The 26,141-nt window shown below is 40.4% G+C and overlaps 1 protein-coding gene across 1 annotated transcript; it reads left to right on the forward strand.

The window, feature by feature from the left end:
- Positions 1 to 3,140: 3,140 nt before the first annotated feature.
- LOC128878471 (uncharacterized) lies at positions 3,141 to 24,699 on the forward strand. Its single transcript, XM_054126704.1, has 9 exons — positions 3,141 to 3,720; positions 13,471 to 13,538; positions 14,117 to 14,486; positions 16,823 to 17,003; positions 17,461 to 17,783; positions 18,858 to 19,173; positions 20,078 to 20,637; positions 21,135 to 21,801; positions 22,699 to 24,699. Exons 1-9 carry the CDS (start codon positions 3,698 to 3,700, stop codon positions 23,068 to 23,070), a joined length of 2,880 nt encoding a protein of 959 aa, XP_053982679.1. The 5' UTR covers positions 3,141 to 3,697; the 3' UTR covers positions 23,071 to 24,699.
- Positions 24,700 to 26,141: the final 1,442 nt, after the last annotated feature.

Here is a 26,141-nt window from a genome sequence, read left to right on the forward strand (position 1 = left end):
CACTTCGAGTTCCAAAGAAATTAAACCTAAAGAAAATCTAGTGGCGTTTGAGAGTCACCTCTCAAGTGCAAATGGTTAAATTAGATTGTATGTTTAAAAAAATTATGTTGGTTACAGTACTAAAAAAATTATTTTCGCTATACCTTCGCTCTTTGTGCGCCACTATATTCTGTTTCTTACTACGATGACTAAGCCCGTCAAGTTTAACCCTAATAAATTCAACCCTCTAACGGTGGACGTCTAACAATAAGACTCAACCTCTTGCAATAGAAATGAAAGTTTTTCTTTAATGTGTTCCAGAGTGAACAGATGAAACACATGCCCACGCGAGGCTGTTTTCTAGATGCGTCATGCAGCAATCCGTGTCTCGTAATTGCGTTTTGCAACCGTTTTGCGTACGGCACGTAAAAATGGTGACATTCGGTTGCAAAATGCGTCGATGGTCTCGCGACAAAAGGATCCAGCAAAACGTAAATTCGGTGAAACGTCGAAAGCATTCTAACACATGGTGCACCTGTGTTCACGGGCGCGCACAGTCAACGGCCGACAGTATTTAGCCTTCGAATCGCACGCAAAAGGTCCGTGGTGCAGCAGATATAGTAGGCGCCAGCCTGAATGGTAATCGACTACGGCTAATTCATCATCCATACACGAGCACTGGACTCGCGATACACGCGCGGACTTTACGGTTCTGGTAGCGAACGAACGGGCGGAACAGTTCTCAACAGCACCAAGCCCGGAATCGACGGGCAAGCCTAACTTCTCGGGTTATGCCAGCCGAGTCGTGCATTGTGCTATAATAACGCGCCAGAGAAGACATTGTTCTGTGTTGTTTCGCGTGCTTGGCTCGGCAAAGGGGCGCGCACGAGTGCTCTCCTTGTCGAGAGAAAGTCTCGTAGATACGTGTATACATGTATATTACGTGCCAACCTCTGTGGGTGTATCAACGCGAACGCAGGCCTGGCGAGGCACGCCGCAGACTTTGTCCTTTGATGCTCGCGTGAAACGGTACGCCGCAGGTACCGAAGATAATCGACGCCCGTGGATCGCCGTTATCGTCTTTCACCAGCAACGACATCCACGCGATAGAAAGGTTTGCACCGCGTCCAATCAAAATTCCACATCACATCCGTGGTCTAGACTGGAACGTTGCAAGGAACAAGGTTGCGTTCGTCTTCCGCCGCATACTAACGAACCGAGCAGCCGACTCTATCGCTCGTGCTCGCGTCATTGCTGCACACTGGACACTGCTCGGGTGACCACTTGGAAGATTTTCATTCCAGCGGCCACTCGTTTCGACAATTTACTTTACACGAGTTTCGGTGTGCAGTGACACAGACCACTCGAGGTAGATCCGCTGGTATCCGCTAATAATACGGAGAAATTTACGTCGACGCAAAGGAATGATTTTGTATTCTTTATATGTATGAAGGAAAGGGCGGTATCATGGTCCTCTGTTGAGAAATAAGTTCTTTTTTGGTTTTGAGATTTATAGTAAAAGAAACTAAAAGCAAACGGTATCGCGAATTTCTCATACCTGCTGCTCACAAAGGAAATTTTCATCCGGCTGATGAAGATATATTTTTCAGAAATTCGGAATGTTAGAAAGTTCTGGGTTAATACATATTTGATAAAAGATACATAGAATGATTATTTGCAAGTAACATCGTTGAATATTTTATATTTTTAATTAATGTTTCTTAATATAAACTTTCAAAGAATGTATGTTAGACCAATGTGTGTTTTGTGCTTGGGAATATAAGTAAATGTATTTCGCCACTTTCACTTTGTTTATCTCTCCCTGTACGTGAAAAGTTTCGAAACTATTCAAATTCTTGCGGTGCGAAGAGCTTAATGCCGGACGAGATGCTCCGCCAGTTCAGGGCGGTAACACCTGTCCACGAGCAATCGATATTTTGGGAGAGAGGAGGAGCAGAAAAAAAAACGAAAATTGTGTCAATGCAAGCGTTCGACATTCTTGACAGTCGGTCGCGGATTACCACGCCGCAGGCTGGCCTGGCCTGGCCTGGCCTGGCCTGGCCTGGCCTGGCCCTAATGGATCGGCATTCTTCTTGCGCAACGAGACGTAAAGACCTTTAACGCCGCAGCTACCTTCTGGTTCTTGACGCGGTGCTTCGGGGCTGGATAGTTTATATGATTACGGAACTCGAGCTTTTACTGGGCCTTGACACCTACGATGCCAATCGAGACGCGCGAGTTAATCGCAGCCCGTGACGCCTCGAAAGAGCCGAATGATCGGTAATATTTTACAATCATCGGAAAGCGAGTCAGTGCCTCGTAAAAGTGCGTTGACACGATGAAAACAACATTAATATTTCAATTGATTTTTGAAATGAAACGCTATTCTCGATTGTTCGTGCGTTTTCATCAAAATATTATCCGACAAGGGGACCACATTCCTCGCTACGCTTCGTTGATCTCTTTGTCTCCCGGGTGAACGCAAAATACTGATCGCGGAAAGTTCGATACGATTCGACCGTAGTCATTCGTTTTCCGTCCCTCAGGACATGCAAACGCTTCGTAACGTAGTCCTACGTTTTCGCAAGACGTCAACGTTCGAAACGTCTGCATCCGGTTAGTCGTCCTTCTCCACTGGTAAAAGAGGCATCTATTAAAGGCGCCATGTGATTCACGCGCTTCGTGAAAGCGGTTGCGTCGATCGAGAAACGATTCGAAACCTTCTTGGAATTCCTGAACGCGTAATTCGACGATCCTTGAGATCGGAGAATAGCCGGCGCGCCAGCGAAAGGGCAAGCCACGAATGTAAAGTCAAATCGTATAAAGGTGAGGAACAATCCAAGAATAAAGTGAAGAAGAAGAAGAAGAAGGTACGGTAATTGAACCGTGTGGTCTCGAAACGTAGGAATAGGACCGCAGGTCGTTTCGAGTCTGAATTGGCGGTGATCTAGGCGAGCTAGGAGTCAGCGCGAGCGGGCGAACGAGTAACCAACCAAACAGTTGGGATCTCTCGAGTCTCGACAACACGCGTATATCGAGTCGAGTTCGACTACGTGGTGTCCAGTTTTCATGGGCTGGTGGGGTGTGCTCCAGGTGGCCGTGGTGGGTGGCGTATAAGTAGAGGCCTGCATTCGCCGCCGTTCTCATACCCTCACCACGTCCTTCGACTACCTCTTACTTTTACCTCCGTGAGCGGCTTTTTTCCGCTTCTTTTTCTCTCCTTTTCCTCCGTTATCTCGGGTGCCGCTAGTTCGTCGCAGGAAAGAGACGGAGGGAGAAAGAGAGCGTGGGCGTCAGCCAGGCAGAGAGATTATCATCCCGCAGGCAGAGGTACGCGAATCGCGCGCGAAACGCATCGACGCGTATCCACGGCGAACGGGCCAGGTGTCACTAAGCGGTCCAACCCGCGATCGGTTCGGCGCAGCTGGAAGACGAGCGTCGCCTCGAAGAGAGGGCAACGATGGTCGCGAGTGTCCGGTGACGATACGTGTCCTCGTTCCGCAGTACCTTCGAGTTGTCGCAGCGATCGTATAACCGACCGATCTCCTAACAGTGTCCGCGCATTTCGCGTTTCGATCCGGTGCCAACGGAAGAGACTCCACCAACGCAACCTCGACCGTCTCGACGGGCACTCGGACAGACACGGATCCAGCAGCTCCACGTCCTCCGTCAGGATAAATAGGAGAAAACCGCGAGGAAACCACCGGAGGCCGTCGACATGTGGCTGAAAACAGCGCTCCTGTGAGTACGAGTACCGTAAGAACGGCAACAGAGTGTGATCCACGCATGATCGAGGTTAACCGGACGGTTTGCAAGGAGGTTCGATCGACCGTCTCTCTCGCGAAACAAATTATCAATAAAGATGGTCGATCAAATCCGCTGATAAACTGATAAATCTTTGCATTTCTCCGTGATGGATAGGGTGAGGGTAGTACGCGTAACGAATTACCAGAGGCTTATCCTCGGAAGATTTTACAAATCTTCTTTCCAACCGATCTTCTTCGCGAGAAAGGCGCTCGACAATTCTGCAGAATCTATAGTGATCTTAGATTATGTATCTCATCAAGGATCCGTCTTCCGAACTTTGATCGACGCGATAAGCTGTTCCGCGATACCGTTGCACGAACATCCAATTAAATAAAACCGACTTCGCAACTCGTTTCGCTCGGGGGAACGATCAATGAGGCGAAGACGCGTTACCGCGCTCTCGGTTTCGTTTCAGACGAGTTTTCGCCAGGATAACGACGTCTTCGGGGAATGCTAATTAACGTGGAAATGGTGGCTAAAAAAAAAACTAAAAGGGAAGCAAAAGTCAACGCCGTTTGCTCGTAATTTTCACTTAAGCCGGTTGCCGGTAGTTCCCTCCTCGCTTCTTTCGCCGTTTTACCATAATCGGCCGGGACGTTAAACGAAACCGAGACTTGGCGAGACGGCCAAATCGACGTCGCGTGCGTCGACGCTCGTAAATATCATCCGACGATAAACCACGAAAGAAAGTGGCTTTCCTTGAACGAGGATTGCGCTAACGGATTCCTACTCCCGAAGACGAGCCCGACGATAGGCGTGATCGATCGACTGCTCTCTCAAATTCGCTTTCGCGACGTCTACAAGAGAGCGATCGCGCACGATCAAGAGACCTCGACTGTACGATCTGGAATATTCGCGGAAAATCGGTACAGCAGGAAACGTTCGATCGTCGTTTACTCGCCGCACCGCTGACTCGAGTGTATAAATGAGCTCGATTGTTAGGTGTAGAAATTAATCATGTGCCTTTCGAAAGAACCTTACAAGTTTGTATCTTTCTTCAGTCATACATTCTAAGAGGGCACAGCAATCAGTATGTTTCATTTCTACAAACATTTGTACTTTAAAACTATATCTCTATTGATAAAGAGTTTATTATTCTATATTATAGAAGAGAATTTCCTACATTAACTTTTGTACATACTATTGAAAAATATATCGAATGACCTTGCTGTTTCATCAAATTGAGCATTGCAAGTAGACAACCAAGAACACAGTTAATGCATTTCAGGAAGTAAACATTAGATTTAGAAAGCCTATAAATAGGTTCCGGGAATATTTGAACTACGGTAATAAATGATTTAATACAAAGGCACATAATTAATTTCTATAGCTAATAATTTGCGAATACACTCTATAATCTGTTAGAAGAATGACAATAAGCGAAATTTGGTCATCAGGTTGAGACTTAAGTTATGTATCGAGATCATTTGTAATAGAGATTTGTTTGAGAACTTGGAAAGTTATTACTCCAACGTATCAGAATAACGAGTAACTATTTCTAAGGTACAGAATTAATTTCTACTCCGAATACGTATGAAAACTTGCATCTTTGAAAACTTGACTCTTGCCTAACACCTGTCGATATTATCTTCGCTCTTAGACCGCATACAATCGGTACAAGCATCTTATTTTGCATGTTTGTAATGTGGCACCAATGCGTTAAGAAGTACTATGAGTTAGCCTGGTCTAAATAAAGCAGCAGATCACATTTTTCTGTGTTCCATCGCTTTCACTGATTCCTACCCTCCCTGTGCACTAGTGGTCTCGAAACAATTGAAATTCTTCTGCCGCAACAAGTTACATCGTAACCCGATCGTCCGACAGTGGATGCAGACAGCAACTTCGACTCTCTCTTGCGGTCTAATCGAGAAAACATCGCTCGGTAGATTCGTACCGGGTGAAAAAGACTCGCGGGTATCGGGCCACGCTCGACTTTCGCATTTTCGCGTGGCCGGATCAAACGTCAATGTTCCGTTCTATCCACGAGCGACGAACCACGTTTTACGGGATCTTTCGCGCAATAGTGTATTAAATAGAAAGTCTCGTCGGTGTTACATCTTCCAGTATTTACGAAGTTGGTTAGCGACGTTCGTGAAATCGAGTTTCGTAGTCGAATCGAGAAAATATTTACGGATTTGCAACAGGCTTTCGCGGTAATGTTGTGAGTTACGTAACGTGAGTGTCTCGTGCCACTGGATATACCCACGTAAATACATACGTTGTATGCTTACGTAGATACGCCTGTAACCGAGTCCAGCTTTCTCCATATGGAATCGCGATGGATTCCTCGGCTAGGCCCGTGTCTCGAGCCCGGCATCGAATCCTCTTTGCAAAACTCTCAAGCTATCTCGTCGCGAGATTTCTATCACTCGAAGACCCAGATCGTTTAGAAATATGGTACTTCTTTCTAGTACGTCTTTCATGGTACAAGGTCCGTATCGATCTCGAGCTCCGGAGATCCGATTAAACGAATCATCTTCTTCGCAAACACTTACAGGTCTTAAAGCATACCGTTAGCCTTTCCTCCAGCTCTTTTTTTACGATGGCTTCGAATAAGCCGTCGCGAACTCGGTGAATCATTTGATTCTAACGTTTGATAACGTTTAATCAACGTTTGATAACGTTTAATCAACGTTTGATATCGGGCTTTACACAATAATCCGCATGCATTCGCATGCTATATAATTAAATATTTTTGTAATACGACCTCCTTCCATGTGTGCATAAAGGGTACAAAATCCTTAGAAAACCTTTAAAGCGAATAGCGAATCTTGATTTGTAATGAAGACAACTCGATGAGCTTCCTTCATAAAAACACGATAAAGATTATAGCAGCGGACTCTGGCGGAACTATAATTCTTTTCACGAATTTTGGCAGTTCCGGGCTATTCAGGAATAAACCTATTATGCTCTTGCCGCTGGTTCCTCGATTCTATGCTCCGCTTTTGTCCCTAGGCAGCTCGGCGTTCGCTTTGCTCAGCCGTGGATTACGGTTTTGTAGACCCCTGAGCTACAGGTAGTGCATGGCTCCCCATAATATTTTTTAGAAAAGGAGAGAGTTACGGCAGAGTCAAACTTACTTTTCGAAGTAAATTAAAACGTTATTTTAAGTCGGCTTTCTTTTCTCTGCTTTTGGAATAAAAAATTGACTCTAAGAGTAAAGCTATTTCCACGTTAATGTTTCAGATCAAGATTATGAAGAACTGTTACGGGTGAACACTTTCAATGAATTGAATTTATTTTTCTCGATATTTGTACTGTATTCATGAGTTTCTTTTCAATACAACATTGATATGTTGGAATTATAAAAGTAAATTAATTATAACTCCAAAATTTGACGACGCTGTACTACAATATATTTATTGTAACATTAACACTGGTTGATATTCTGTTAGATTATTTTATTCCATTATTTTATGACCACCATTAGGAAAACAAAGTTCTTAGACTAGTACGTTCGAAAGTACTCGATTCGAGAAAAGAACTGTGTTTAATCGAAATCGTGTCTCGGGTTCCATTGTTCTTCAAAATAATGTGACAAGAGAACTCTTAGTTCTTAATCCTATTTTCTGGTTGTTAACGTTAATTAGAGTTTGCTTTGCGTCATTTCTTGGAAACAAATTTCTTCAAGACATAACTTGTAACTTCTTGAAAACATAAGTTTCCAATTACCGTGATATGTCTGTTCAATCGTCTTATGCCATTAGCAATTTACGTGCATTCTTCAGATGTTTCATCTTATGTTAGTGAAACTCCTCTCTATAGGCGCGTTAGTCATCATCAAAAGCAAGTCAACTGATAATGTTATTTCAACATTAGAAAATGACGAAGTTAATCAATTGGTTACTACGAGGATGTAGATACTAGAAGCTTATAGTGTTCCGTGTTTCTGCTTAAATCGATCTACCTACCACAAATCGATGTTTGAAGGCCCTATAGCTCCTAAATCTAAACGAGGAAATGTAGCGAAATCGAGGTACACGAGGAATCGTCGACATTGATGTTATGCTTATTAAACGTACAATAAAAATGAAATATAAATTGTAGCTGGATTCTTATAAAAGGTATTGACGAGATATTTTTGGTTATTAAAGGCTTTTTGGAGTTGAGTAGCTGAAGATGATTCAGCCTTGATTACAACCGTTGTTTTATAATTTGAAAGATAGAAAGCGCAAACTGACAATTCCACCGTTTCTATCGATCAGGCGAGCAACCTCTCAAGGAAATGAAAAGGTGTCGACGACTGTCGATGCAGATAGATTTCATTAGTAACGAGAAAACCGATAACGGATGAATTACACTCCTATTAGTCCAACGTGTTCGTCTATGACGCATAAGAACGCTGAGATCCGCCATGATATTATAAGGCTATCACAGAATGCTCAGTCAGATTATCTTGGTCTGGGATTTACCTATACTCACAGGGGCTCCACATTTATAGAAGACAATCAAGACATTCTTTTGTTTTTATAATCAATAAACGATTTGTTAATAGGTACTAATGGTTTTGATACTAAAGACCAATATTGCTACGTTTCGTCCAAGATTTGCTAATGAACGTGTTAGTACGACTTATCTCACAAATTGTACCCTCGAGGCGACCCTATTAATCGTTTGAATAATATGTTCATACTAATTGTCTACTAATCAACGAACATGATCTGCTAGATAAGTTTTGTTAAATTCTGATATTTGTAATCCATAAAATAATGTTCCTTTTAACTCTCTGCATTCTCGACCTCTGAAAGAACATGCAAAGAAGAGAAAACTTTCGGAAAACTTCGGAAAGCTAAGCCTGAGTATCGCGTTAAATTATTCCTTGTATGATATACATGGAATTTATTTCGAATACAAATAAATGATTGTATACACTCGCTATAAGAATACGCATTCGTGTAACTAATATTACTCTCGAAAAAATTAAAGCGATTCTAAACAAAAGTGCATCGATATTTACGGCTGAATGTATTGCGATTAATAATTTCCTAGATATTGCTCTCAGTAATATCACTCTCATTGTCAGTGTTCTTGAAAATCTTGCTAAATCTTCACCACTGATCAAACACAACCCCTATACCTTTGAAATTATATCATGTTATAATATCATGTTTAAATTATTTAAATTTCCTACAAAACAATGATAACACGGGTCATGTTATATTCCAGTGGATTCTTTCGCATACTGAAATACTTGAAAATGATCGGGTAGATGCTGCTGCCAAATCTATGTGTAATACTAACTTGCCTGATCCTATTGTAATTCCCTTTATAGATTTTCGTGAGAGTTTGGGAATAATATGGTAAATAACACTAAAAATTTTCTAATTGATTTTGGTTCGAGTAAAAGGAAAAAGTACTTCTAAATAAGGATAAGGACATTCCTTGGTACTGGCATTGAAATCTCTTACGTGAATTAATTTGTTACGATAAACCATTGTAGAACCAATCATTATAACATTGCTGCTTCTTTAGCAGGAGTGGGGTTAGTAAGTAATACTAGCTGTTGGTATAATTATAGTCCTCAAAATATTGATCACATATCAAAGATCGCGATAATCGAAGAGATAAATTGTTTCAACAATTCTGTAAACTTAAATTACATCTACCAGTCTACTTATTTGTCTATTTATCTACCTTCCTACATATTTACAATAATTGTAAGTCTAACGTTGGAGTTTGTGCATGTATTCTATCTTCCTTGAAGAGCTGTAATATAAATGTATAAACTTACACATACGTATAAACTCTAGTTCTTTATAATGCTAATAACATGTATAGTTTAGCTTCTTTGTAAAGCGTATAAATCTCTTCCAAGATTTGAAAGCTTTAATAAATAAAACAAAAATAAAAAAAGGCTCTAAATGAAAAGTTTTAACCGACGGGAAAGTGTCTCTTATCGCCAAGACTCTTGAGAAGGATTACGGATCACGGTTATCATTTGAAATTTGACGTAAATAGCATTTCTTGTCTCGAATGCTACGTCGCGTCGTCGAGCTGTTCCTACGCGCACCGAACAGGATACGTGTGCATATGTATATCATTCCTTTCGATCGCGTTGTAAATGTCGCGACACGGCTCTACGAAGCCACCGACTACTTTCTATCGTACGGAAAGACGTCGAACAAGAGAAAAAGAACGCGCGTGTCTTTCGCGCCAGTAGCGTAAACGGTTCGACCTTCTTCGTTTCGTCGAAAGGCAACGAACGTCCCTGCGAAACGAAAAAAAGGGACTGTTCAGGTAAACAAGAAGCCCTTGGTATTAACCGTAATTTTACAAGTCGTTCTCCTTCGTCGGCAGAGGTAATCGATCGTAACCAATCGACCTTGCGGATGTACGCCACGAAATGAACAGGCACACGTCCTCTTATCGTGCACTTTTACTTCTTTTCTTCGCCGCTGCGACGATTGTCTCGCAATCCTTGTCTCTCTTTCGTATTTCCACGGGCGCCTTGTTTCAGGCAGGGTAGACCTACCTGTCTCTACCGTCACACCTTCTTTTGGTACCTGCACACAGAAGCGAGACTTCTAAGAAGTCCTTCGGAATCTTTCAAGCAGTCATTTGGAACGCCGCACCGCTGGAGTTCGGATTAACGACCTCTACTCATTCGATACCCGATCCTTTGAATGTCCGTCCTTTACCTCGGTCATTTCTGGATTTCTACTCATTGTTCACCTCTTGCTTTCTTATCTCTCATCTTTCGTATGATTTCATTGCTTCAACTTCTTTTACCTTTATTTATCCTTGCTGTCGCTGTGGTACGCTTGTCTACTTCTTTAGTCTCATCTTTTCGCCTTTCCACGGGTGTGTCTATTACATCACATTTTACCGTTTTATTTTTTTATTTGTGCTTTTATTTTTCATCTTTACGCTTATATTTTCGTTGTTTCTTATACTCAATGTTATGTTTTATACATAAGTGTAGGATTTTCTTTCCTTCTCCAAGATGCTCTATCCTTATTCGATCGACTGACAGGTTGCGTTAAATCTACTAAGTATAACCTTCAATTGAAGGTTTTATATTATAATAAACAATATGGTATGTAGGCCGATGAATTTATCTAAACAAATACTATCTTATTATTATGAATAAAAATATGTATGGTTCCATTTAAGAAAATTAATTTGTTAAATCTCCCTCACCACTTCACATACAGCAAAATTATATGTTACATATAATTTACTCCTACAAATAGAATATAATGTTAGTAAAAGTATGTTTCTGATAGCTTCATTTCGTCATAAGACACTAAATTCCGCTTTAAAAACACTCTGTACGTACCCACAAAGTTTAAAATTAATAACAGTACGAAAATATACAATAAAGAATACAACATTCAATAAACAATGCTTAAAATTGTTTCAAATTTTCAAGTTGTCGAACTTCTCTTACGAGTACTCGTATATTGCGTACACTTTATTTTCTGGCAATATGGTCATAGGAAACCTCGTACCAGAGAATGTATTAAACGAACTTTCTCTCTCTCTCTGTTTGTCACTCCGTAATCTGTCTCTGTCTCTGTCCCTGGGAAATCGGTCGGTTTCCGGCCAACTCGATTTACACGTTCCCTTTGAAACGAATGCACTCGGCCACGTTTTACACCTGTCGCGATTACCGTCCAAAAGAAATGTCGGCGCGTTTCGATGGGTTTCGATTTTCTCCAAATTTCGGATCGTTTGCGAACCTGGTCGAGCAACCTTGAGCCAAAGGAGGACGAGGTCGCGCTCGTATCCCCAGGCACGCTACTAGACGGCCTTGACTTTTTCTTTCGATTAAATTATTTGGTGGTCGCGAAACTCGATCTTCCTACAAGCGAGACCGAACCACGTCGCTGACGGACGTCGTTAAACGAAACAACGAACGGATCCGTTCGTTTTGAAGATGGCGAGATTTAGAAGGAAGGATCAGTTTCTTGCTGAAAGGATCCCCAGAAATGGACAAATCTATGCATAGATGAATTTTCATTCGTTCATCACAATTAAATTCAAATTTTTATCGATTAATAGGCATCTTTTATTCGCAAATTACTATCCCTCGAGAGTTATTCTTCTGTGTTATCAATAACGACTTCGAATGCACAGCAAAAACGATTAGTAAACCTTTTCGCGATCAATGGTTATAATTATAGATCTGGAAATGATTCGAATCCGTAGCTACATAAATAAACTGCACGTTTTTTTCGTGGCGTGAATTGCATATGGAAAATACATACAAAACGTATGTAGATAAATATTCTACAAACGATTTTATTTAGCATAATTGTATCATCGAATAGTTATGACTAATAAATGTGCACGTTCAGGTCGTCGAACTGTTCCTAATTATTTCACACTCGTAAACATCTTTGTTAATCATTTTGCCGTTGAACTTTAACGACAACTTGTCGAGTATTAAAGATCGAATACCGGTCCAAAGCAAACAGGACAACTCGGCTGGTTGCAGCTTCCAGCTCACCAACCAGACGCGAACTTTCACCGCGGCGAGCGTTATCCTGCAGTCTGTACGTGTTTCGCGGGGCAACGGAGTTTCATCTTGCGACAATCGCATTTACGTTCGTCAATATCATCCTTCTAATCTCTGATGTTGTTTGAGCAAGCGTAAACGTAAAAACTTTTGTAAATTATAAAAACTATTTTACTAAATGTAACCTATATTTGAAACTTTAAACGTATGTTTCTCAAAAGTGTGTTTTTAAATCGGTGAACAAGATACTTCGAGAATGGCTCAACCGATAGGGCTCGTATACAAGCTGTATAACTTAATTTTTTAGTGTTTAATTTACTTTTAAGTTCGAAATTTCTTGTCGAAAATGAAAGTTTCTGTCTGAGAAGCCGCCACTTTGTTAGAACGTGATATTTTTCGTATTCCTTCGATTAAAGACAAAATTGTAACCCAGAGATATGTTCATCACCGTGAAATAACTTTTCTTGAAGATGCTTTCGGAAATTTGCTATAGCATTTCGACAAATTAATATTTTAATAAAATATAAAATATAAGTTTATATGCAAAGATCTATTTAATTAGATATAAAAAGATTTAACAATATAAGTGCAAACAAATATTAAACAAAATTCATAAAAAATCTCTTTTTTTCGGTCACTTGACTAGGTATAAGTACAACCCCTTAAGAGATGTATATGTAGAAAATTTTTATAAAGAAACCTCCTATATATTTCATTGAGTATTGAGTATGAGTTCATTTTTCGATTTTCAAAATTATCAGTTTTGCTTAATAGAATAGCAATTTTTCATCGAGAAGGAATTTCTTTGTCCACTTAGCAGATGTTGACGTATTCTAACAGAATTATTTGTCACAGATAAGACATTTTTATATTACTGAAAAAAATGTTTGTGAGCCACTATTAAATATATCTTGAGGACAAAATTTATACATATATTAAATTCAATACGTGTACTATAAAGTTACGCTTTGTTTTGAATTAAAATATGTATTTAAATCATGAAAAAAAATTCTTGTATTTTGGCTTCAACAACTGTGTATCTCCTCCCAAGAAAGTTCAATGGTCTTCGAACCTTTGATCTAATAAACATTTGCTGCTTCTACACGTTTTCAAAGTATGTGCGAACTACAGCCCTTTCAGTATACGATGAACCATTACTTAGCAAACTGAGCACGGTAACTCCCGATAAATCGTTTAATTACGTTTTTTTTTCTCTGTTTAAGGATATGTTGCATCATCGCGTACACGCTCGCGGACGATGCGCCTAGAAGCAAGGCCGTAACCGTCGAAGGTGCAGTGTCCTTTTTATCTATTCACTTAACGGGGTATCCCTTCTAGTTTGTAGCGAGCATATGAATGTTTCTGTGGTTTGTATAGCTAGAAGTGTGTATGATATTGGTATTTGACGAGGGAATGGAAACTGCGTAAATGTTCGTTGGTCTATTCTTAGAAGTATGCATGTCGTATATTATTGCTAGCATTTATCGACTTTATGGGAAAAGCTACATTTTATTTTAAAATCACCTATTATATTCTTGCCTATATGATTCTTATATTACGAAAGATATTGAGGAATATTCTAAATGTAACTTATACCGTTTATGTTGGCTTATGAATAAGTAAAAAAAAAGTATTTGAAAACTATCGCAACTTACACCTTCAGAAACAGTACAATTTGTTTTTAATATTTCTTGTCATGTGAGAATCATGTAGACATGCAAAAGCGGATGGCTTTGATAAAAAAATGTACTACTCTATACTATTAAAAGTCTTGGAATGAAATGTACATGATATTTCCTTGATCTTTGAATGTCGTCTCGATCGCCAACGAATAAGATCACCTAATTAATAATCGGTGTTGTTTCGTAGATTTCGTAACGTCTCACAAACTGCCTGAGAGTGTCGCGAGACCGTCGGAGTATGACGACGAAGACGAGGACGACGACGTCGTCGACGTAGAGAGGAAAGCGATCACGAAGGACGGAAAGCACACGAAGAAAGTTATTCAACGGTTGGAAAGTTTCGATAAGAAGGCGGCCAATCTCGATCCCGTCAGGCGTTTCGATTCCGGGGACGATGACAAAACAGACAGTGGCACCGCGAAGCGGCAAGTCCGCGTCGAGCTTGAAAACTTTAGCGACACTGGTGTCCTTCAGGAGACTGGAATTCGAAGAACAGACGCTTACAAATCGCGCGTGGAAAATCAGAGGGACTCCGTGATTCCTGGGGTTCATGTCAGGTAACAAAAGAATACGAATAAAAATCAATCAACTTGGATATAATCGTAACGGGCCATTTATCGTTAAGGGGTTATACCTAATCTAGAGACCGAAGAAAAGCAATTTTTCAAATATTTTCTTTGAGAAGGCGTTTACATTTCTTTTATTGGATTTTCTTACATTGAATTGAGTAGATCTTTGGGTATATATTTGTACTTTCTTTTCACAAACACATTAATTTGTCGAGATGCTACGATCGGTCTCCACGAACACCTACAAGTAAAGGTGCCTTTGGTGATCAACTATCTCTAGACTGGATTAAATGAAATCAAAACCAATGAAAATTCAGTTAATATAAGGTTCAATCTTGTCTTTAATCGAAGCAAAATATATCATATAAGCAAATAAGCAAAATATCACGTTTGAACAAAATGGTGGCTTCTCAAACAAAAATGTTGGTATTCGACAAAAAATGTCGTCTTGAATTGTTTATAAAATGAACAATATTAATCGAATCGGAGAAACCTTCGATTAAAAACTAAAAATTAATGTTCTAATGTTGGTATAAAAAGTTAAACCATATCGGTCCAAATATTTCTGAGATACCTTGATCACCGATTTAAAAAACATACTTTTGAAAAAAACGAGTTTAAAGTTTTCTATAGTTTACACATAGTAAAAAAAGTCTGTATAGATATGCCCGTAAATTCGACAATATTTATCGAAACCCTGTAAAATTTGGTTCGATATACTCAAGATTACGTATGTACTTAACGAAAATGTAAAAATCGGAAAATCGATTTGTCAAAAGTCCTGACTAGATATAACTCTTTGGAAAAAGCCCACTTTTGTGATTTCTTTATTTGATCAATGAGACTTTCGACCGCTATTTATTCATAAACGAGACTGAATTTTAGGAACACTGCTTTAATTACTTCAAGTAATAACATGCTCCTAAGGTTGTAGCTAGTTTCCAAAAGTTTGTTTGGCAGTATCAGCATAAAATGTTACATATTATGGTAACAAAGCCCATGGCTACGACTACATCCAATGTTATTGATTTGAATACAAGCTTTATTTTTAATAGAAGAAATGTACTTAGCATTTTAATCCTCGAACAATTCCTTTTGTATCTGTCCATAAAGGAAACTTTTATTTTATATTTGAAAGTATCGTCGATAGATTGATGAGGATTCTTTAAGGAACGAGCAATTTGATTTCTACATATTTTAAAGTTCAAGCTACTACCTCATTCGGAATATTTTTATTACACATTATTCAACTTGCTTCTTAAAACTTTTAATTACGTGTATTACAAATTAATCCAAGTAAGGTTGTGTTTGGACTTACCTTTATCGCAACAACATGACTAGTCTATTTATAATACTCTCATGAGCATACAATAACAAATATGAAAAATTTCAATCTTCAGTAATTGATGAAGTTAGAGTCTGCGTTTGTATCTTATCTCTCTCGTCTGGGATCGTAGATCGCATAAATCGGCGGATCTTTCGTTAGGTCTGGGTTAAGACAAAATTAGATCGGGTTAGGCCATGTTAATATTTAGATCTAAGTTGGTTTTGAACTTGGAATGGGTTAAAATTACTTATAGCGATATATCAGTATGCCATTTGGCCCTTGAAAAAACCAGCTGTAATACTGGCAAAACGACGAAGCGTTCCATCCAAAGGACATGGCCTACACTCAGAATCTTTAGTTAGTATTAACCCTGAAGAACCGTGTTGCGAAAGCCTTAAATATCTTGTTTACTTCTTATTATCGCGACTTATATTTCAACTCGTTTGGCTGATGATCGGTCGCGAATAAACGAAGTCTTTCAGTTTCATCAGACGTCTGTCCAGTAATCGATAATCAAAACCAAAATCGTTATATTTCTGACTATACTTTTGCCCTCTTAATAAAAATGAGTCCAAACACGACCCGATTTGGAGTATTTTTATCCATACATTATTTGAAGCACTTATACAAAAAATAACTTAACATTATGTATAATTGAAAGTGCTCCGAGTAACGTTGTGTTTGGCCTCATCCTCGTCGCGGAACCCTCACAAATCAATTGATAATACACAAAGATATCCAGAAATATCTAAAAGTTTCTATTTTTATTGTGGATGATTTTATCTCGAGCACGTCCTGTATTACCATGTTTACTTTGAGACCGCGCGTGCCATAGCCGGATATAAAATCGCTTGCTCGCTTCCATACGACGCGACTGACTCGTATTTTTCACATTCGACACGAATTTCGTACCATGCTTCTCGCAGGTTAATAAACAGTTTATATAAAAAATTGTATGGTTAGTCCTCGTTTAAAACTACCACATCTCGCTCCTCAGCGACGAATACCCGACTACCATGATCCCGGTGTTGACAACGCCACGCGAGGCGCGTGGCTTTGACTTCGTTCCCGTCAACATCATTCGCGACGATGGCAAGGAAACGTCATTCCGCGACCGAAACTTCGGCGATTTCAGTGACGTCAGTTTAGTCCCAGCGGGCACGAATTCGCGAATTCAGGTGAGCAAACCTTACTTAACACTTTATCTATCGACATACTCGTTGCTAAGTAGGACGAATACGCGTCAACGATTGGGAGCTTATCGTGTAAGAGTTTACGCGATTGACTATAAAATCCTATCATTTTCGAAAAAAATGTAGAAGAACTTTTATAGTAACATTGCCCTGTAAAATTGCTGTCACGAATGATTATCGTAAGAGGGGCGTCGCGAGAACGTAGACAGATCCCATTGCGATCGCGACTCTTCTAATAAGAGAATCAAAAACGGAAAATTGATTCTTTTCGACCGTCTTGATAAGTTCTTAGGCCACTTTGATGGTCGAGTGATGCAACAAAATGTATACAATAGAGATTTGAAGACCCCACGAATAGGCTCCCGATAGATAAAGTGTTAAACGTATACGGCTAGGTTGGTCGGTATTTTAACATTGAGATGTTTCGCTGGTGTTGCGACAGGTAAAAAAAGGGCCAAACGGGAAGGACTACGAATACGAGTACGTATATTATTACTATGACGAGGAGGATGAGAATAAGGCGGGTTCAACGGACTCGGCCGTCACCAATTCTTACGACGTTCCTTCTAGAACGACGTCCGCGCCTAGGCGCGGCGGCTCGTCCACCAACAGAAACAAGTACAGTAGCGCGGAAAGGTCGAGCACCGTGGAACCTGCGAGCAACGAAGTGATCCCGAATAGAAACGGAAACAGAGGCAGGCAATTGGTCGAGGCCGAAGACGTGTCCGAGGAAAGACTCCCGACGAATACCAGATTTCCACCGAGGTGAGTGTCGTGATTCCAACCGTGACTCGACTTCGTTCGCCTTTTTCTTCGTTTCGTACCGTTAGCAACCATTGCTGGTAACGAGATTTTTAAGAGAACCAATCGTCGACGACCCACTGAGTTTGATATCTTATCGACGGATGGTTGCCTAATGGTATCGAATCTAACATAGTACCTATCTTTGGATAACTTAAATGAAATTTTTTTGAACAAGTGAAAAAACATAATTTACCCTACTGTTTATGTTTATTCGACGAGACACGGTATCGATTCGCGTGATCGATGGTCTTAGATGAGAGATAAGGTACCCGCATGGATTCGAATTTTATCGACAAATGAGAGCTGAAATGTGTTACATTTGTCAGTGTATCTGAATACTATCGATCGATTGGTCGTATTTTCGAGTGAAAAGAGTCCAAATACGACTTTATTTTGATTTATAGAACTGCATATTATCAAAAAACATTCACATAGAACCATGATCGACAATTTACAGCAATAGAATGAATGCTAGAGAATAGATGTTTCTATACTTGCTAAAGACTGTTGGTTTATTCATGCGAGATACAATACTTTCCCACGCATAATGGAATTTCCACTGCCAACGTAGTAGTAGACTGTTCCATCGTGAACTGAATTTTATCGAACAACGAAATTGATGGCGAGAGGCTATATTGCTGGCGTTGTCCGTTCCTTGGAACATAAGTGAAGAAAATAAAACAAAAAATAGTTTTTCACACCGGAATTTGAATCCACCACACCTTATAAAAGTATCCTAGATATCAGTTTCAGGATCGAACTTAGCTGAACGTTTTATTTTTTTCACTTCTATCGCTAGGATCCTCAGTCCTTCGCATGTGTTTTATTACTAACATAATAATTTTGCAGCACGTGTTTACGCACTTTCACTTCCCGTATTACGCGTAAGCACTTCAGCATTATAGCTCCGGCGTTAAGGTGTTGCGACAAGCAAGAACTTCGTGTTTCAAATCCGATCAATGGATTCTTTTTCTTTCTTACAGCGCTTTTCTAGCCTTCGTACGACTGTTGTGATAGAACTCGTTATGTTGACAGATCGCGATCGAACCATAATACCGGAACTACGGAACCGTCTCGAACGCGTGGAAATCGTCCCAGACCGAGTTTGGACCTCGTCGACTCCAGCAGTTTTCGTACGCATCAGGAAGGCCCCGAGTTCCCTCAAGTTTTACCGAAGGGACCGCTCAGATTCCTGGGAGTTACGCCAAATGAGGATACCGAGGAAAAAGTAGCACCCAGAGGGCGTGGCAGGCCTCACAGAGTTCAGGAGCCAGCTCCCGTCGAAGAGGAAGTCGAGGATGCGCCTATTCCTACGACTAGAAGGAGGCCACTCAGCACCCCAGCACCAGAAGTAATCGATCGTTCTTATCGCGAAAGACAGTACTCCCCGGACAGAAGTAGCAATTTCACTTAGGATAGTAGGAACAATTTTACTTAGGAAGACTCGATTGCAATAGCAGATTGTATCTAATTACTGAACATCGAAAACTTGAACACCGATCGAATTATTAATAGGCGACACGTCTAAGCCAAGATCTGCTACATAAGCCTTACCGATTAATTTGCTAACAGAGCCGAGATAAAACTAAATAATATTGCTCTTCGTAGCAAGAGTATAACTTATTAAACAGAACGATCTTTTTTTAATATACTGCGTACCTCTACAAGGTGAATAGCCCGAGCCTCTTCTGGTCTTTGAAAAAACCTGATTAGTGCTATTACATTCCACTTAACTAATGACCATTCTTCCCTTTTCTTTGCGATACATGTCCCATGGTCTCAGTCTAAAAGAAAAAAGGGGTAGATTCTAGGAATAAAAGTATTACATATTACCTTCTCCTATGTGGAAACGAGCGAAATTGATTGTCAGTTCTTCTCTTCGAAGATAACTCTTGTCCGTCTCTTTTTATATCAGTTGTTTATGCTCGGTTCAACAAATTTATAAAGGTCCCATGGAATGATCAACACAGACTTCACTGATCAGAATCCATCGACATCATCATTGAAAGATTTGAAATTTCCAAATAAATAGATAACCTATACTGCGATATTATAGATTATCATTTCTCAAGGCATAAAAAGTGTTTAATTGAAAGATCTATCTATTAATATGTATGTTACACAGACGGAGAATATCATGGTCAATATTGGTGTCGGTTAAGTCTGTGTCAGTTGTTTCAATTTGACCTCTTTATGGGGTTATCAGGGACTCGTCCGTCTTTTTGCGTACGATAATATACATGCATTTTTTTCAGGTTGAAACCGAAGCATCCGACGAACAAGCTTCACGCTCTACCGAGGAGGATGACAAGGAGGAAACGTCTCCTGTGTCACGGGAGAGGGTTAGAAACAAACAAGCGTCTTCGGAGGTCAAACAAGTTTCCGAGGAATTGGATTCTTCTTCGATTTCGGCGAGCACCGTCTCAGCCGTCACCGATAGCCCGACCACCGAATTCCCATCGGCGATGGACAAGGTCGCTCTAGACCTGTACGCCTTCGTGCAGCAAGGTCAAAATAACTTGGTGGATGCATCCAGCAGCGAGGCGACCGGATCCTCGGATGGAACGACTCCAACGGACGATGAAACTACTACCGATCCTGCGACCGCGACGGAATTGTCGGCCACTACGGTGACTCTCGAACCCACGACAACGACCACCACGACGGAACCACCAACTACCACACCTACGACCACAACTACGACTACCACCACCACTACAACCACGGAACCACCTACCACAACAGCCCAAGCACCCGCTGGAAGAGGAAAGTTCCGAAGGCCTGGCATCGGAGGATCCCCGACTTCTCGAAACCGGTAAGTTTACCCGTTTAATCGTTAACGTTAACGACTCAACCTATTCGTTCTTGACTCGATTATCTGACAAGGTTCCACGAGTCTCAGTTTCCAAAATTCAAAGAACCCGAAAGGATAATCTCTCTTAGAGTCACGAATGAATTAAGTGATGCTCAAGACTTTCTTAAACGTCTATAAGTAGTCAAAGATCATCGAAGAGATTACAGATCGAAGGACTATAAAAACAGTTTTGAATCTAAATAAATTTCGAGGAGGGGAGTAATTTTTAAATAGTTTGACACTGGTTCATAGGCCTCTAAAAACAGTGCAATGTTAATTGAACATTTGTTCGATATCTTTTATTATTTTCAAGTTATAAACGCATAAGTAAACGGGGAAGTTTCTCCCTCAAAGTGAAAAACAGGCACGAACGAATTATACTTGTCTTCTTAGAGAAGCCTAATAAATGTTAATGCAAAGCTTCCCTTGTTAGTCGGGTAACAATTTGTCTCGCTTAGATTCAAGTCGAACGGAGGTGGTAGCACAACGACCACCGAAGCTTCCGTGGAACCGACGCAACGCACCCGAGGACGTTTCGGCGGAAACGGATCCAACGGTGGCGGTTACAGAAGACCTCGACCTGGACAGAAGCAACCTGTCGAGGAAGACGCGGTGCAGAAGGAAAGCTCGAGTTCCGTTCAAGCGGAACGACCATCTGGCACGACTCGCGGAAGGTTCCGCGGCTCTGGATCAACAAGAACGACCGTCTCGACGACGACGTCCGCCCCGTCCAATGGCGGATCGACTCAATCGTCTAATGGTCAGACCGGAGTGACGAGACCATCGTTTAACAAACTGAACATCAACCGTCTACGTGGCAGACCGACAACCACGGCACCCAGTGCCAGCGAGGAGAGTCAGGAATCCACCCGTTCGGAAACAGCCAAGGAAACTGCTCAGGAACCAGTCACGGCTGCACCGAAATCGAACGTACGTTCGAGACTGCCTTCACCTGGAGCTAGACCCGTCATCAGACCAAGTGGTGCTCGAGTGAATCTCAGACAGAAACCGGGTCAACCAACGACCACCACGACGACTACGCCAATCCCTCTTCCCGCGGATGCCTCGGACGAGACTTCTATCGATGAGCCAGCTGGCGAAGGAACCGAGGAGGAAACTCACGAGGTAAGGATTGCACAACTATTTAACAATTTGCGTTTTAAATATTACATGTAGAAATTAATTCTGGGACTAACTCTGGGACTGGGATTAATTCTGGCTACATTTATAACTCTAGTTTAAGTAGAAATATTTACAAGTCATTTTGTTACATTAGAGTAGCAATCTTTTAAGTCCTCCACCTATAAACTTCTATTACAATGGATCTGAATACATGACCTGTGTGAGTCTCAACCTGATGGTCATTATCTGATGGTCATGGAAAGTTAAATGGTGTCGAATGGTGGATGACATGCAATTAATTTTATGCACTTTTGTACATTGATGCATCAGAAAAATGCAACTGGACTTTTATTTAAAATGGAACCTATATTTTTGACGATACAGATCAATGCAGTTTCTTGTGCTTTACATAAAAGTACTAACATACTTATTCCTTAAATTTGTTCGTTAGGAAGTTATTGAAGCTTTTGCTTCTTGCCAGTCACATAACCGAACAAGGTGTTGCGAACCGAGCGAACCACACTTTATACCTACATTACATTTCGTGAATTTGCATACCGTATAAATACATACTTTCGCAATACAGCTACTTTTCACATTCCGTGTAAAAGATGTCAACTCATAGATAGCAGTAAATAATAATAATAATAACATTCGACCCATCGCGCGAAATTCCACAGTTCGATTTTTATCTCTCTACACAGGCACACAATTAGACACGGCGGATCGCTCGTCAAAGTTCCCTCGGAGGTTTGCTTTCACCGAATGGCCTTTCGCAAAATGTCACGAAGTCAGCATACTTCGGCTCGCGACCACTTTTCGTGTTTCGAGACACGAGTCACGAAGGCGACGCGCCAATCTCCCCTTCCAGAGTGAACAAAATCGTATTTTTCTGTGCAGGCCCCCGCGGAAACCAGCCCGGCGCCGACACGTTCGACCACGGCGAACCCCCTGAACAAGTTGCGCAACCGAAACAGACTACAGGTCCATCCAAAATCGACCACCAGGTCGCCGGTGTCGCTGGCGCCTAGAAGATCGCCGTTGTTGCCGCGTCGCAAAGTGACCGAAGCACCCGTTCCGCAAACCAGCCAGGAAGAGTCGTCCGAGGAACCGGAAACCTCCAGCGAGACGGAAGCTACCGAGGCTACGTCCGCCGAAACCAGCACAGCCGCGAGCACGAGACACGAAGAGACCAGAGGATTCGGTGGACTGTTGGCGCCCAGGCGCAGGATAGCGCCTCGACGCCCAGGACAGATCGCACCTCGTGAATAATGCCGAGGCCTGCGCTTCTCGCGAACGCGGACTCGGTGAACGAGGATGATAAAAAAAAAAAACAGCTTCCATCCATCGAGACACTTGGCGAGAATCGTCACCGCGGGCGAGATCTAAGACGACTCGGGTGACTTGAACGCGGCTTAACGAGTCGAAGAGGCGTTATAGAAATCATAGATAACGAGAGAGTCTCGTCGGAGATGGAAACGTACCGGCCGATCGACAAGAGCGTCGATTGGAGATCGACTCTCCGCGGCTACGCTCTGAATCGTGATAGGAAAACTCGGCGGAATTGAGTTTGAGGAAAAACTCCCGACAATGGATTCGCGACAGATAGATACAGGGGGTGGACGAAATAATGTGAACACCTGTGGACAATCGATAACGGAGTTGGGTTCGCATTTGTCTTTGATACAACTTCCTATCCTAAAGTCACGTGCCTTTTCAATGCCTTTCAATGGAATGTAATCCCATTCTTCTATTGGAGTCTCTTTCAATTGTTTTCGAAATATTGAAAGAATTAATTTGCTTTTCATTCTATTCTCGGAAACTACCAACGGTAAGACGATGATATTTAGATCAGGTGATTGTCCTGATCAGGAAAGACGTTGAAGTTTATCTTGGGACCATTTTCTAGACCCAATAATTTCCATTAGAATGTAGTCCCTTTCGAAAAGTGAATTATGCTTTTCACCTTTTACTTTCGAAAACTACCAATAGAAGTAGTTTCTTCCTTTGATTTTACTGAACGGTAAAGGTGTCGAAGAAAAATTGAATTATGGATGCATTATCGCTTTGAAAAGTAGCACCGTTGTTGGCAAACAGTACGTGAATCATAGCATAAACCAGAACATCTAGAATGTCCAAGCAGACGATGTCAGTGATAAGACCATTGTGAATGATCACAAAACCACCCCCATGTTTATCAGTTTGGAAACAGATAGGTTGAATGGTAGATGTTCATATTGTTCCATTTATCTCCTGTATGTACACTCAGGGTGGTTAATCCGTTGCATCTCGTAAAATTGCCGAACAGCTAAATTACGCCGCTTCCGTAAATGTTTAGTTTCCCGAATCGTACCTTTACCATGGAAACGTCCAAAGTAAGTACTGTTGTAAACGCACCGAGAACGATCGACGGGCAGCAGCAAACGTGCTACTGTTATTGTATTTTCCGAATTTAAGCGCGGAAGAACGTGTTATGTACACTTATCCTATTATGCATTTGCAAGCTAAAAAAAATCGATGTACATAGTGATTCTTTGCAACGTTACTCGCATCCCTCGATTGGTACTTTAAGCGTGTAAGTCCGTGCATTATCGCAACGCGTTGATCGATGTAATCGCGATGCCATAGTCGAGATTTTTCGAGAATTTTTAAGAGGACGTGCGCGACAATCGCAATTGGAAATGATAATACGATTGATAATACGTCATCTTTATTTAATAGCTAAGCGACGACAATCACGGAAAGTCATCGCGTCTACGCCATTGCTGAAGCGATCGACGATACGTATCCCCTCGAGCACGTACTTTTACAACCAAGTACGACGCGTGTCGTATCGTAATAATATTTTTGTAATTACAATGTTCCACGATACACTGTAAATATGATATTGCAATTAAACATATATAAAATTAATAATATTCGTCTATTATTTCAACCTCTTCGAATCTGATGCATAGTAGTTTGTAACATATGTACATAGATTTCGAGATTATTTTGTCCAACGAATCAATTTATTTCTTACAATAATAACTGTCACGTATCCACCATTGAATTCTTTTTAAACATTTTTTGTGAAAATTAGTGTCATTTGTCGAAGAAAAGTACAAATGGTTCGATACTATTGCAACGTAAGGAATAACATAGATTTTAAATAATAAAAATCATATTTATTTTTTAGATAAAAATTTAATTCGTAACGTAGAATGTGTTAGTCTCTATTGTTTTTACACTAACGAATGCATAATGTTAGACTTATTGCTTCTCTTAGAAATTAATTTAATTAGAAACGCTTTGAAGTTACGGATTAATGTCGTAGTATAACAATAACTGTAACTATATTCGTAATTTAAGGTTTGAACTCGAGGTTGATATCAATTACGAGGAACATCACTCAATTGTAGAGCATTGAAAAATATTAGACACTTATATTTATATCGGCTGATATTCATGTTTAAGGAGAGAAAACTACTCCCTGAAGTTTCGAACGAAATAATTACTTAATTAAATTTGTCAAAATTGTTTCAAAAGATATCATATCCTTGAAAATTACAAAGTGCAAAAGTAATGTAAATATAACGGTAATTTGATTAAATTTGATTCTTCCATTCATTATTTAAATTATCTTATATCTTAATTAAAAACCAAATGTACATCTAAAAACAGAGCTTGAAAAATGTATTTAAGTAATTAGTAAAGTGAAAAAAGAAATGGTTAAAAATAAGTAACAATCGAGGAACTGTTCTTTAAAGTAAATGTCAAATAAAACACTTAATGTAATTGTTTCGTGGATTTATTTAATGTAAGATTTTAACAAAACTTCATTTGATTGTTTTTTGATTAAATATGAATCATATGAGCCTATCGGACCAATTCTCTGTCTTTTCTTTCAATCGCACTACATTAGAAAAAGCTGTTATGACTCCTTCAACAGTTGATATCTTTTGAAGAAATTTTGAAGGAAGGGTTAAATTACTTTCTTTTCATTTTTTTAAGTAGCCATTCCGACCACTTAGTCTCAGTGGACCATTGTACTCGGGCCCATACGGACAGGAGGTAAATTACTTCTTCACATTATAATTTACATTTTTTAATGTGCAATTACCAGTGATTCTCAGCTTTTTTATTAGAACATAAAAATTTGGTACTCGTCTCACAGTATTACACTCTCAAAATAAGTATTGTTTCTTTGTACGGTATACATGAAAACTATTTTCATTAATGACACCGGAGGCAAATTTCAATATTTCCGTGAATATTTTGTTTGCGTTCGTCGAATATTCGCGAAACCGTCTGGAGTTGCTGGTTCGTCTTGGCAAAAATTTCAACAAGAGCGAAGGGTTAAA

The sequence above is a fragment of the Hylaeus volcanicus genome, chromosome 6, assembly GCF_026283585.1.
Source record: "Hylaeus volcanicus isolate JK05 chromosome 6, UHH_iyHylVolc1.0_haploid, whole genome shotgun sequence".
Taxonomy (NCBI): Eukaryota; Metazoa; Arthropoda; class Insecta; order Hymenoptera; family Colletidae; genus Hylaeus; species Hylaeus volcanicus.